At 40.7% G+C, this 15,670-nt stretch overlaps 1 protein-coding gene across 1 annotated transcript in view; it reads left to right on the top strand.

Moving 5' to 3' along the window:
- The window catches only part of UNC79 (unc-79 homolog, NALCN channel complex subunit), a 239,203-nt gene that overhangs the window by 196,157 nt on the left and 27,376 nt on the right, over positions 1-15,670 (top strand). The window contains 1 exon segment of the mRNA XM_044918006.1: positions 9,237-9,341. Within this exon segment, the coding sequence (XP_044773941.1) occupies positions 9,237-9,341 (105 nt within the window).

The raw sequence follows: 15,670 nt of genomic DNA, 5'->3' as shown, positions 1-15,670 counted from the left end.
CGAATACAATGAAAAGATATACGAATACAATGAAAAGAAGTCATTTTATTTTTTAATTTTCTTTATGCTTGGTTTGTTTAAATTATACATTTTTTAAGAGGAAGAACCATAATGAGTTTGTGCTTTCAATGCTGTACACTATAGAGATTGATTACAGAGGACCTTCCATTATTTTGAAATCAGGATATTCCTAGTTTTGAACATTCATTATACATTAAATGCCCTCCTAACCAATTGTCACTTTAGTGTCCTCCCACTTCTGTTGTCATGTACCCATTCCCAGGTGTCCAACTCAAAATGACTATTTCTTGTAGAAAGCTTCAGTCTTAGGGTGTTCCCACTTTCTTCATGGGTAATGGGAAGCTTTTGGAAATAGTTTAAGAAAGAGCGCTGTCTTATTGAACCTTCTCCCTTATTTAATCAAGAGAAAAGGCATGGAAAGGTAAGGGCTTTGGAGACTTCTCTTCCTGGCAATCTGGCAGTCTAGATAATTGAAAATTGTCCCACTTAAAACAATAGAAGTGCTGGACAAAATGTAATGAACATGATTTTAAATGTTCAGGTAATTTTGTAAAAATGAAAGGGGCAAAATTGGAGAAGAAATTGAGAACCAGAGTGGTAAACATATAAGCTGATATTGTTGTAGCAGTCCTGAGGTAGGGGAGTTACTTGTCTTAGGAGCTTTGTGGCTTGAGTTTTGTTTTTTAGATTTGCATATATCTAATTTTATTTTATTTTATTTATTTATTTTTAGTTGATGTATAGTCAACATACAATGTTATGTTAATTTCAGGTGTACACTGCATTGATTCAACAATTCTATAGATTACTTAATGCTCACCACAATAAATATATCTGTCATCATACAACATTATTACAGTATTATTGACTATATTCCCAATGCTGTACTTTTCATCTCCATGAATTATTTATTTTTATAACTGGAAGTTTGTATCTTTTAATCCCCTTTATCTGTTTCATGTATCCCCTCTGGCAACCACCAGTTTGTTCTCTATGTTTAAGAGTCTGTTTTTTGATTGTTTTGTTTTTCAGATTCCACATATAAGTGAAATTATGTGCACTTTCTTTCTCTGTCTGACATATTTCACTTAGCCTAATACTCTATAGGTCTATCTGTGTTGTCTCAAATGGCAAGAGTTCATTCTTTTTCATGGCTAAGTAATATTCCTGTGTGTGTGTATACACACACATCTTCTTTATCCGCTCATCTATCAGTGGACACTTGCCTAGTGTAGATAATACTGCAGTAAATATAAGGGTATATATATCTTTTTTTCAATTAATGTTTTCATTTTCTTTGGGTAAATACCCAATAGTGGAATTACTGGATCATATGGTATTTATGTTTTTAATTTTTAGAGGAAGCTCCATACTCTTTTCCACAGTGGCTATACCAATTATCATTAGTGATTTGTGTTTTAAATCCCACACAGAGAAGGTCTTGGGACTGTTTCAGGCTTGGAGTTGGCTCTGAGTCATCCCCAGCAGAAAGTCAGAACCATTGAAAGCCTATACATTTAGTAAAAGGGTGATTTGGAAAGAATATATTCTTATGTAGAGGTGAAAAAGAATGGGATCTGAGCCTAGGAACTGAGAAAGAGTTATAGTTTCCCTTGAGAATTAGTAAACATGAGCCTATCTTTGAACATATTTGGAGTGTGAATTTAAAAAATACCTACATGCTCTGTGAGTCCCCAGAATGAAAAGTCAAGTAACATTGATACAGAGCAGGTAATAGCATTGGAGTGTTTGGTAGAAGTAAGCTCAAGATCAATCCTCAAACCTCTCTGGATGGGTAGGACTTCAATCTAGGCCCAATAGAATTTCCAGAATTACAATCCTGATGAACATGGGTTTACAAACTAAAATTACAAAGCATGGAAAGAAATAATCCACCATGAGGTAGAGCAGCAGAGTCCAAAAGCAGCAAGATTATTCCCCATAAGAATTTCCAGTATTAGGGGTGCCTGGGTGGCCCAGTCGTTAAGTATCTGCCTTTGGCTCAGGTCATGATCCCAGGGTCCTGGGATCGAGCCCCACATCAGGCTCCCTTCTCCCTGCTTTTGTTCCCTCTCTCACTGTGTCTCTCTCTGTGAAATAAATAAATAAAATCTTAAAAAAAAAAAAAGAATTTCCAATATTAGAACTATGTGATAAAGGCTATAAAACAACCTTTAAATGACAAGCATATAAAGGATGAAGGAAAACCTGAGAAGAGATCTAGTCACTTTAAAAAGAAAGGAAAAAAGAACAGGTAGGTGAGAACAAAGCAGAAATTCTACAGATGAAATAGGCATAAGGAACTGAGTGGACGGGTTAAACAGCAAATAAGACATAGCCAAAGAGGGAGTTGGTGAAATGGGAAGAGGATCAGAAGAACTTGCACGGTATACAGCAAAGAGATGGAGATGAAGAATAGAAAGAGAAGATCCAACATCTACCTAGTAAGTGTTTCGGAGAGGGAAAATAGACTTTTTAAAAATTGTAGAATTGCTGAAAGCCGTAATTGCTCTGATTCGGGAAGCACAGTGATCCCTAAGAGTATTACAAATAAACTAATGTTTTACCTGCTCACGTCACAGTCTGCGTGACTAGGTACAGCTTGACAGAATAGCCAAGACAAATGAAACATTTTAAGAGCAACCAAGAGAAAAGACATTCTACAGATAGACTGACAACAAACTTTTCAACAGCACAGTGGAAGCTAGAAGGTAATGGAAAAAAATGTCTTTAAAATTATAAGAAAAAAATAACTGTTTACCTGGAATTCTCTACCAGCTAAGCTCTGATTTAAGAGCGATGGCTAGGGGCGCCTGGGTGACTCAGTTGGTAAAAGCATCTGCCTTCAGCTCAGGTCATGATCCTGGGGTCCTGGGATCGAGCCCCGCATCGGGCTCCCTGCTCGGTGGAGAGTCTGCCCCTCTCCCTGTTCCTCTTCTCTCTCTCTCTACTTCTCTCTCTCAAATAAATAAAAAATCTTAAAAAAAATGAGTGATGGCTAAATAAATCAACTATTAGGAAAATAAGAAATTTTCTAATATATTCTTAACTGAAACAAGTACTAAAAGATATATTGCAATAAGAACAAAACTGAACCAAGAGGGAGTGAAATATATGAAGGACTGATGCTCTAAGAAATTGGTCAAGTAGAGAACTCTAAGTGATCATTGACAGTATAAAGCAGTAATAATTAAAATAATGACTGGGTGGATACACAAACAAGATGATGCTAAAATACTGAATAACTACAAGATGAGAGGAGTATGTGTAGTTGGGGTTTAGAGTTTTAACTCTAAACATTCAACATATTATATAAATCTTGAAAAAAAATGAATCCAATATTCTAATAATCATAATGAATATAAAAAATTTTTGGATTTTTAAAAAAGATTTATTTATTTTAGAGAGAGAGAGAGGCAGGGGGAGAGGGGCAGAGGGAGAGAGAGAGTCTTAAGCAGATCCCAAGCTGAGCACAGAGCCCGTCTCAGGGCTCAATCTCAAGACACTGAGATCACAGCCTGACTGAAACCAAGAGTCAGAGGCTTAACCGACTGAGCCATCCAGACGGCCCAGGAATTTTTGGATTTGATTTTTAAAATCCAGCTATGTGTTATTTATAAGAGATATATCTAAAACACATCTAAAGACACTGTTGAAAGTGTGAAAGAAAAATAGTTTTAAAATATACCAGGAAATACTAATTAAAATAAAGCTGAAACCAGTAAATGGAATTTAAGTTAAAACGTATTATTATAAAAAAGGTTGCCCTGTATTGATAAAAGGGAACAATTCACTAGGAAAATGTGACAGTTCTAAAACTTGTGCAGTTAATAATACAGCCTTAATACATGTAAACCAAAAATGAATAGAATTACAAAGAGAAGTTGCCAAATTCATACTCATAATGGGAGATTTTGACACATCTTTGTCAGTAATTAATAGATTAAGCAGATAAAAAATGAATAAGACTTACTAGATTTGAACAATATAATGAGCAAATTGAATCCAATAGACATATAAAGAATCTTGAACCCACGAATTTGAGAATGTATTTTAGAAAAAGCAGGGGCACCTGGGTGGCTTAGTCGTTAAGCATCTGCCTTCGGCTCAGGTCCTTCTCTCACTATGTCTCTCTTTGTCAAATAAATAAATAAAATCTTTAAAAAAAAGAAAAAAAAGAAAAAGCATATACATAACATTTGTAAACATAGGACAGGTAATAGACCACAAATAAAGACTTTTATTTTATTTTAATTTTAATTTATTTTATTTTACTTTATTTTATTTTATTTTATTTTTTTAAGTAGGCTCCACACCAAGTGTGGAGCCCAACACGGGACTTAAACTCATGATCCTGAGATCAAGACCTGAGCTGAAATCAAGAGTCGGACTCTCAACCAACTGAGCCACCCAGGCGCCCCAGTCCACAAATAAATTCTTAACACACACTGGGGAATCTGTTTCAAAGAGACCAAGTTCTTTAATCACAATGCAGTTAAATTATAAGTCAATAACAAAATCATAACCACATATAGGTGTTCAAGGGTGACCTAAAGAAGGCTCCACATCTAGGGGGATGCCACTTACATCTTAGACATACTACATTTTATGTGACTATTGAGGCAGGTGTAGAGATTTGGGGCCTCCTGGTTAAGTCCTAGAACATCTGGGATAGGTACCCTGTACATAAAGCCATACCAGCTCAAAGGGCCTTAAACACACGGGGAACAGCATACGTGCACACATTCCTGGCACACACACGTGTAGGCAGCTAGGCCCTGTCCCAGCTACCACCCCGGGGACTGTCCCCTCTTGTCAGATGTCTAAGTCCTGGCTCCCTGCCAGGTTCTGACTCTGACCCGGTCCCTTTACAGGGGTGGGCTGTGTGTAGAATGTGTACCTGTATGGTGCCGAGGGTGTGTGTGAGTGAGTGACAGGGCGTACACACACATGCAGCCAGACCTACTGAGTGCAGGGCCCTGGAAATGCACGCCATTTCTCAGGTTTGCAGGTATGTGTTAATATGTATGGATGTATCCTTTTTCAAATTCATACAAAGGTACTAATGGATTAATGGTGTCTGGGACCTGTTATATTTGGAAATTTGAAATATACTTTTAAATGATTCATACATCAAAGGAGATAAGAGAATTTGGAAAAATATTTATAACTACACAAATATGAAAATACTGCATTCTAAAATTTGAGATCTATAGCCACAGAGATATTTAGAAGAAAATGTATAGTCTTAAATACTTCTGTTGGAAAAAAAGAGAAATGAAATGAGCTAACAAGTCAAATTGAAATAAGCATAACAGAGTAACTATAAGATGATTTAAAAGAAGGAAATAATAAAGATAAGAGCAACAATTAATGAAATGGAAAACATAGCTACAGTGGAGGATCAGTATAACCAGAAGGGGGCTCTTGGGTTAGACTAATAAAATAGATAAAACTTTGGCAAGACTGATCAAGGGAAGCAGAGAAAAGGCCCAGATAAAGAATATCAGCAATGAAAAAGAGAATGTAACTCTAGACATATTAGAGATTTTGAAAGGAACAACTCTATGCTAGTAAATCTGAAATCTTGGACAATAGGGACAGTTTTCTAGAAAAATGTAACATACGACAACCAGGGAAAAAAGATGGCTAGGCCTAAATGATTAAAAAAGTGGAATCACTAATGAGTAACTGTTCCAGTTTTAAAGACGACTTCCATTAAACACTGAAGGAACAGAGTGAGCTCTACTTTGTGCAAACTAATAGAGACTCGAAAGAAGGGAGAGCTTCCAACATCTTTTATGAGGCCAGTAGACTCTTGATCCCAACCAGACAAGGGCAGTGGGAGAAAGGAAAATTACAGGCCAATTCTACTCCAAAGGTATAAATATTCAGGATGAATAATAGCAAATTAATGTGTTAAAAAAATAAAGCCTCATGGCCCAGTGAGGATTTGCTTGAAATATAAGAATGGTTTAAATAGGGGCGCCTGGGTGGCTCAGTCATTAAGCGCCTGCCTTCGGCTCAGGTCATGATCCCGGGGTCCTGGGATCGAGCCCCGCATCGGGCTCCCAGCTCCGCGGGAAGCCTGCTTCTCCCTCTCCCACTCCCCCTGCTTGTGTTCCCTCTCTCGCTGTGTCTCTCTCTGTCAAATAAATAAAATCTTTAAAAAAAAAAAAAAGAATGGTTTAAATATTAGAGCATGGATTTATGTCACCATTTTACCAGGATAAAGGTGAAAAATGTGTATCATTATCTCAGATACAAAAGAAGCATTCTATATAACTCAACATCCATTTGTGATAACTCTTGTAAAACTAGGGATAGCAGGGAACTTACTCAGCTTGTTATAGGGTGCCTACCGGAAACCTCTGGGAAACGTTACACTTACTGGTGAAATGCCAATGTGGTCCCTTCAAAATACTAAGTAAGACAAGAATGCCCATTATCACTGCTTCTGTTCATTATGGTCCAGGTGTAGGTCCTCCTCAATTCAGTAAGATAGGAAGAAGAAATCAAATGTATAAGGATTGGAAAGGAAAAATAAAACTCTCACTTTCCATAGATGGTGTAATTACAAATGAACTGAAGAAATGTAGACATCTTTTTATAACTGTTGTGAGAGAGCTCAGCAAGGATGCTGGTTACAAATGAATACCCAGGAATCTTCCACCTTTAATATTCGGCTAAAATGATTACAAAATATACTTTAAATGTATTTAAAAATGTCATTTATTGTGTCAACAAAGAATAAATCTAACAGAAATGTGCAAGAACTTTATGGAGATAACCAGAAAGTTTTATTCGACAACATTAAATAAATGGAGACAGATCTCATGTTCATGGATGAGGATCCAGCATAATAAAGACAATTAATTCTCACAAAATAACCTATAAATTTAGTATAATTTTAATAAAAATTTTAGACTTCTCTCTTGATAATAATGGGCTAGATCATTTGAACCTATCTTCCCACTTAAAAAGTTAAAAAAGAAGCAAACAGAATATTTTCTGAAAACTTCAGTGCATCAAAATGCTAACAAGATATAGATGAATCACCAGGCTAAGATCTGGGAGAGCACAGAAGGGCAGAGATGTGACTGAGAGGCTGAGTTGCAATTCTGGAAGATCCAGGAAGGGAACAAGAGTCAGAATCCAGGACTTTCAGTAGCAGGGACTCGGTCTGATTCTGCACAGGACCACAAAGTAAAGATAACCCAGAGATGAAATCGTCCTCACACCAGTTGAGCTCAGTGTCACACCCTCTGGTGGCCCAAGATAAGATATTACAAGGCTTGTGTGTTTATTAAGGTAACCCTGGACCAGGCTAGTGCTTCCAGGAACCTGGCAAAAAGCAGAGAGCTCTTTGGATGAAGAGAACATTTCAAGCCTCGAATGATTTCTAGAAATAATTATTTATTTATTTATTTATTTATTTATTTATTTATTTATTATTTTTTTAAAGATTTTGTTTATTCATTTGACAGATACAGTGAGAGAGGGAACACAAGCAGGGGGAGTGGGAGAGGGAGAAGCAGGCTTCCCGCAGAGCTAGGAGCCCGATGCGGGGCTTGATCCCAGGACCCCGGGATCATGACCTGAGCTGAAGGCAGACGCTTAACGACTGAGCCACGCAGGCGCCCCTAGAAATAATTTTTTTTTTTTAAAGATTTTATTTATTCATTTGAGATAGAGAGATACAGAGAGAGAGCGAGCATGAGCAGGGGAGAGGCAGAGGGAGAAGCAGGCTCCCCGCTGAGCAGGGAGCCTGACGTGGGGCTCGATCCCAGGACCCTGGGATCATGACCTGAGCTGAAGGCAGACGCTTAACCATCTGAGCCACCCAGGCGCCCCTAGAAATAATTTTTTAATAAAACTTTAAGCACGCAAAGATCATTGGACACACAAGAGGGCAGTATACCATGAGTAAAAATGAGGAGAAAGAAAAGAAAGTAGATCGGTTACTTGGTTATGATCAGGAAAGGGCACAGAGCAGGCTTCTGAGGTGCTTGCGATGTGTTTGCTCTTTGACCTTGGCGTTCAGACGATACGAGTCCATTTTATCTGCACATTTGTGTCTTACGTACTTTTCTGCATGTGTGTTGTAGTTGGCAATAAAAAAAAAACTTACAAAATTGAAAATGATCCCATGTTCTATTAACAGGAGAATAGATCAATGAATTCCGGTGTGTTCATATAATAAAATATAATTAAGCCATTTAGTTAAAAGAACTAGAGCTACATGTATCAATAGGGACTAATTTCAAAAATAAAATGTAGTGAGAAATTAAAAGTTGCAGAAAGAGATGCACAGTATGATACTGTAATAGAAAGTTATAAAGACATGCAAAAATAGTATTATACCTTGTAACAAAGGCATGCATATGTAGTAAAAACATAAGCACCAGGTTCAAAATAGTGGCTACTTCAAGGAAGGGAGAAAGAAAAGAGAGCACCATATAGGTGGTTGCAACTGTTTCTGTGATTTTTTTTTTTTTTTGAGATAGCAAGCACATGAGTTGGGGGGGGGGGGCCAGAAGGAGAGAGAGGGAGAGAATCTTAAGCAGGCTCCAAAGTGTGGAGCCTGATGTGGGGCTTGATCTCACAACCCTGAGATCATGACCTGAGTGGAAACCAAGAGTCAGACGCTTAGCCAACTGAGCCACCCAGGCACCCCTCTGGGATGTTTTATTTATTGTGAAAAATCAACATGTTGCGATTTGACAAAGATGGGGGGTAGTACATAATATACTCCATCTCTCTATTTTTCTGCATGCTTAAGCAGCACATTTGAAAAGTGGGTTCTTTAGAGAGGATACGAGACCCTGAAAATAGCTATATATATTTTTCTCTAAATAAATCATTTTCTTTTGGAAATAATGCTTTTCGATTTAATTTCTGCATTTCTTGGAACTTATCATTTCCTGTGAACAAGAACCCAATCCAGTGGTTTCAGTGTTTAAGAGATATCCTATCTTTTTCTTATCCGTTGAATGATGTGTTCTCGGTGCTTCTATAAACTCATTACGCACACAAAAATGCCCTTTAAAGTTTTTTCTTTTTCATTTGAGTTTTATTTCTTAAGGGTCGTTATGCATTTTCAAATACTGGTTTTCATTTCCAACCTGTGAATCTTTTGGAAGCTCTTTTGACATAGATCTGTTCTAACCGAGTTTTTAGACATAGCTTACCTTCTTCTCTTTTGTTCTGTTTAGGAGCGGGATAAATTCTACTTGTCTCGTAGTGTTGTTCTGGAGCTCCTGCAGGCCCTGAAGCTCAAATCCCCTTTACCAGATACAAACCTCCTCCTGCTTGTCCAGGTGGGCTTCTGTGTTGTTTGTAATACTTACCACAAGATCCACCATGTTTGGAAAAATTAAGAAAGGTGTGGAGCATATGCACAAATTGAATAACTCCTCCCAGAAATGAGAACTAATCTATCTTATATGAGCCATGACCGAAGTAATATTATGCCCTTGGCACTTCCACTGGCTAAGAAAGACAGAAAGGGAGCATTTATTTTGTTCCTACAGTGCAACTAGTGCTGTGAGGGGCCAAAGAAGAAGAGGACACTAATTTCTGCCCTCAAGAAATTTACACCTGGTTAGGTCAGAGGGCAACTCATGAATGGCTACCGGAGCTGGTAGGGGACTGATAAAGCCACAGATGGGGGACTAGGCTGAGGTCTGGTTGCAGAGTCATGTCCATATGGATGGGTCGCCACATCTCCATGAAGCAGAATTGAAGGTGAGGGTGGGCCCGACCACAGGCAATCAAGTGGCAGGACGTATGGAGTCCAGCCAGGGTGGCAGGTGGAGGTGAAAAGCACCAGCACCCATAGGAGCCCCGAGGCAGAAGGGCTTGAATGCATACAAAGAAGGTTCTGGAGAACTTACCGAGTTAATGCTTTTGGCTGTAGGGTTGCTGATGAGGGGCTGAAGCCCTCCATCCCTGGCATCCTTAGCTCAGTATCTTAGACAAGTGTGCAAGTTTTTATCATACATGATAGGCTCTCATTAGTGCTGTGAGAGAGAGCTATATAAACAAAGTCCTGGTGGGGAGTTAAGAGCAGGAGGCATCCCATCTCATATGATGTGAAACCAGGGAAGACATCATGAAAGAGGTGGCATTTGAGCTAGGCCACCAAGAACTGGTGGGTGTCTTTTATGAGGTTGGGGTTCAGCACCAGGGGCTGACTGGCTTCAAGCAATGGGGGGAGGCTTTAACAGGAAGGTGGAATAAATTTAGGGATAATGACCTGAGGATGAAGTTGAGAAAAGCAGGCTGGTACGCTAGAGAAGTTAGCAGGGGATCAGGTAGACTGGGACCCCACCTCATACTCCAAGGCTAGACTTAAAGACGTGGCCATGCACTACGCCTGGGACCAGGGTATCATTCAGACTGCCTTTGTGCAAAGTGCTCAGGAAACGAGTCACAGCTGTTTTATTTCTTCCTGATGAGCATGAAGACCAGTCTCAGAGTCTGGGCCTACAAGGTTGAGGTTAAATGACCAGGGGACAATGGGAGCTTGATATCAAAGAACTAGACAAGTGTCCTTGAATCTTAGGTACCTGGGGTGCCATTGGGAGAGATGAGGGAGAAGGAAAGGTCATAAGCATGGTGTGCCAAGCAGCATGCTGGGTACTTTAATCCTCCCCTCACTTACTCCTTACAACCATGGGAGGTATTAGTTCTGTGTCGTAGGTGAGAGACTGGGGCTCAGGGGGGTTCAGTGACTTGCCCAAGACCACACAGCTGACATAAGTGGTGTCCGCATCCACCAGGGTCTATTCAGTGTGGAGCACAGCCTCGTCAGGCTCCTGGCCCCTCTCACCTTGACAGCTCCTAGCTGTTTGTACTGCCTTCCCCTCTCTCCACACAAATGCAGGCTTCTGGCCTCTGGCTGACCAAAGGAATTTTGCTCAAACTCTGCTTTTTATCAGATTACTCCCTACACTGAAAACCTGCACTGACCTGAGCTATGAGGTCTTCTATCAGCTGGCGCCGTTGACTATTGACAAATAGCCGCATTGACTATTCAGTAGTATCTCTCACTACAAATATTTACCAACCACCTGTGTCGGGCTAGGTTCTGGGGATATGGCGGTATAAAAGACATAAACCCTATCCCAATAATGTGCTAACCACTCTACCGGAAGTGTGCACGGTATGGAAAGTGCTAGAGCAGAGGGGGTGGCCGGCTCAGCCTGGGAGATGGAGGAAGGCTCAGTAAGTCAGTCGGAGCCCTGAACCTGGCCCAGGTGCTGGGGAAATGATTAAGCCATGGCCCCTTCCTCCCGGGAGTTTACAATCCAGTGGGCGAAGTTGACATGTAGGCAGACATTTCCAACACAGGGTGATGGGTACAGTTGCAGAGGTGTGCACTGAGTAAGGAAGTGATGTGGAAGAGGGACTGTGTGGGCATTGAGGTATGTGCAGAAGTTCAGTTTCCCTGGGAGACGAGGAGGAACAACAGCTGTCCCTTAGCATTTAATATCTACTACTGGTCTCCCTCCTCCCCCACCACAGATTCCTAATCCCTAGAACCAGAATTGAACGTTTCTCAAAGGCATGAGATTTAGTGAGAAGTTGGTGTGCTCTCAGTGAGCCCTGGTCTGGCTTTCCAGGGCACCCTGAAGCCCTCTGAGAGCACTGATCGCTGGCCAATGCCAGCAATGAATGTCGGGCATGATGTAGCAAAACAAAACGGCTCGCATTGTACCAGGACGCTAGACAACCTAAGAGGAAGATGGAAGACAAATCACAGCCAGGAAGTACCCATGTTCCTAAGGAGGGGCTGACTTTGAAGCTCTTCCGGGGGATTGCCCCTGGCCAGCCCCTCCTACTTCTGCTACAGCAGCTTCACTGCTTTTGAGTACAAGCACCTTGGACACAAACCGACCATAAGGGTGAAAGGGATCCACACTAGTTTGGAGAAGAGGGCAGGTGGACTGGGCTTAGGGGGAAAGGCCCATGAGGGATTTAAGCTAGCAGGCTGACAGTGAATGGGAGTCACTGGCTTCTTACCAACCACCTGTGTTGGGCTAGGTTTCTGGGGATATGGCGGTATAAAAGACATAAACCCTATCCCAATAACGTGCTAACCACTCTACTGGAAGTATGCACAGTATGGAAAGTGCTAGAGCAGAGGGGGTGGCCGGCTCAGGTGGTGGATAGTGTTCCAGATGGGCACCTGCAAACAGCCTAGGTTTCCAGCCCTAATAGTGCTTTCCTGCTTCCCTCGGAGAACGTTCCCTTCATTGCCCTCAGTCTTGAGCAGAGCTGATCCGTCTGGTTGATCTTCTTGGGGTCTAGCACCCCATGCCGTGACTGCTGCTGGGGGCTGGTTTTCTGTGAAGTACGTTAGTCAACCCTAATAAGCACTTGTCACAAGACAGCAAAAGAACACTGACAGTTCAAATTGCCCATTGCTTAAGGAAACCATGAAAACAGTGATTAGTGCATCACAACTAGGTGAATAAATAACAAAAACAAATTAGCTTTAGGAATAAAGAAGCCCCAAAGAGTAGATTGCTCTGAATGTGTTTTTTGGATTCTCATATACCATTTCAAATAAATACCATCTTCATCTTTTTAGAACAAGTATGTATTTGTCATGGAATCATTAAATGTTAAGAATCAAGTTGTAAAATTATTTAACTTGGAGAGGTATTTCAGAGACACTTTGGGGTCATGCCCATGAGAAACGACTTTATGAATAATGTTTCAATCTTCCCGATGAAAAAATGTTAAACAGTACACCATTTTGAAGTAATACATTTTTGTTCTATATACTCTTAGAATAAACCATTTTCATTACTGAGAGAAATAAAAGTTAAGCACACTTGAAAAAACAGAGGTAGTTTCCTTATCTGCCCAGTGGTTGCTCCTTAGCCAAGGAGAGAGGTCCTCCATGGGGCCCCTCATGGGCTGAGGGAGAAGTATCTTTTGTCTCTATGAATAGGACATCTTTCTGTAGGTTCTCCCAGTTCCTTTATTTCTTGCCCTTGACTGCAGGGTTCCTGCAGGTGTTCTCTGGACGATGGTGGAGGTGATAGCCTGTTGTCTGGTAGCTTCTCTTAGACCAGAGAATCTAGTCTGGAGTCTGAGAGAAGCTTTCATCCTTACTGAAGGAATATCAGTTCCTGGCACCTGGAAGACCAGGCTCACGGTACGGTACGGACAGATAATCTGTCTGGGGCCAACAGTGACTTCCTCTACAGATATCAGCAACCATCATCTGATGGCAGTGGGAGTGGTTTTGTTTAACTGAAAATGCAACTTGGAAACAGAAAGGAAAGCATGCATTGGAATTAAAAACTCCCCCAGGGATCCATCCTGAATGACCCCTGACTGCATTAGTGACAGAGTCAGTTGCTCAGGCCTTGGGTTTTCCCTTCATTCTTTCCTCCCACAGGGACCACTAGGGTATTTCCATTATTGTTTCTCTAATCATGGACTGGGTAGATGAGTTCACAGATGTGGAGCCTTTAACATTCTTCTCATAGATAGATGATATCTTTGTTGTTTACCACGTACTCTGCCCTTAAAGAACAATGGAACATTTACCCAAGGGATGTGGGGCCACCCAAGTTTTAAATGGTTCAAGGTAGGGTATGTACCAATTGGTTTTTTAATTCTTAGAAATTCCTTCTGGAGGCCCGGTATCATGGGAAATCTCCCACCTGTTCACTGTGTCGTCTAGCCATGGCTCCTAGTACTTATTTTGACTTGTGTATCAGGTCAGGAGTCCTTAGATGTGCAAGTGGATTCTTTTTTTTTTTTTTTTAAAGATTTTATTTATTTATTTGGCAGAGAGAGATACAGCGAGAGAGGGAACACAAGCAGGGGGAGTGGGAGAGGGAGAAACAGGCCTCCTGCGGAGCAGGGAGCCCGATGTGGGGCTCAGTCCCAGGACCCTGGGATCATGACCTGAGCCGAAGGCAGATGCTTAACGACTGAGCCACCCAGGCGCTCTGCAAGTGGATTCTTTACTTTTTCAAGAAAAGAGGCTCGGAGATAGGAAAGAATTTGCCAAATTGAAAAAGATATGTGTGTTCTTCAGAATCTAGATCGTCGACCAGCAGGGCATAGTTCTTCAGAACTTTGGACAGATGCCCTATCTTGTTTTCGTTCAGATCCTCAGACCCGTGGACATTTTTGCTTTCACCAGCAACCTCTTCTTTTCCGCTGGTCGGCTGTAGATAGCTTATGTGTAATAGGTTATTTTAAGTGTTCTCTCGCTGGGATTAAAGCAGAGTCTTCATAATAGAGTGGTAACTCATTAAAAGCCTCCGTAAAGGCTATATAAGCCCAAATCAAAAAGCATTTCCTCAACTCCTATTATGTGTCAAGAGTAGACATTCTGCTAATTTGCATGTGGCTCTCCCACTGTGTGGGATATACCTGCACAGTCTAGCGTGAGAAACTGTGTGGGTGAAACATTCGCTTTTAAAGATAGGTTCGTGGTGGGCTGGAGGACAAAGACATGCGGAGGGATGGCTGTTGTCTTTAAGTCACAGATTACTATTGACGTGGGGTTATTATTATTAGTTGAGTTACTAATAATCTGATCACTCTCTGGGTGAGAGGTGGAGATATTATTTTGAGTCTCATTTTGATAATGAATTTAACAATGACACATAATAGATGTCGTGTTTCTTTTGTATTCTTTTGTGTTCGTGCGGGAGTGCATGTTTCATTAGGCATATTTCTCTCTCAAAGTATGGAATTCTTCCCTCTGTGAAAAACATCCTTTCCCTCTCTGGTTTTAGTTATATCTTTATATTGTGAACAATTCTGTACAATCCAAATGGGGTATTGCAGTTCATGGTTGGCAGCTGGGTAAAAAAACAGAAGCGTTTATTAAGGTTTTAGTTGTACATTTTATGTGAAAATTACACTGGATTTATTTATTTTTATTTTTTAAAAAATGTTTTTTAAATTTTATGTAAACTCCACACCACACATGGGGCTTGAACTCCCAATCCCAAGATCAAGAGTTGCATGCTCTACTGACTGAGCCAGCCGGGCGCCCCCAAAATTACACTGGGTTTAAATGCATTGATAAAAAACAAATGGTAGATGGGTGATTTTTGATTAATTTTGACTTCTAAGAGTTACTGCAAAACAGACATTTTAACTTGACCTCCCATCAAGGACGTGATATGACTGACAGTCTACTTCCATGATGCTACTCGTTCAGCTTTGCTGAATATGGGAGGCGAGAAGGGCTTCTTCTGAAGGGAGATAGAGACATTGAAGTTTTGCTTCTCCACTGATCTTCTCTTGCTCTCAAGGGCACAGCCAGGCCATGGAAGCACACATTAGGGGGCCATAGGCCTGAAACCACCGCAGAGCATCCTCTCTGTCTGAGCTTCCCTTCCCTCACACTTGTATGTACTTCTGTCCTCCCCTGGGCTTTTGGCTCTCATTTCTGCTGTAAAGAAATTAATTAAAATGTTGGTATCCTGACAGAGGTTTTGAAACTCAGTTCTAAGTAGTTTGTCTTAGATTGCAGACTCAGATAGCTTTTGAAAATACATTTTATGGGAGAACATGCAGTATCTGCCAGGAGGTTGGAACTGTTTCTTCTTTTGACCATGTACTTCCATCCAATATTTTACTTTTTTACTGACAGGTTCTGGCC

This window comes from Neomonachus schauinslandi, chromosome 9 (genome assembly GCF_002201575.2).
Source record: "Neomonachus schauinslandi chromosome 9, ASM220157v2, whole genome shotgun sequence".
NCBI classification, from domain to species: domain Eukaryota; kingdom Metazoa; phylum Chordata; class Mammalia; order Carnivora; family Phocidae; genus Neomonachus; species Neomonachus schauinslandi.
This window is presented reverse-complemented; position numbering and strand designations above follow the sequence as displayed.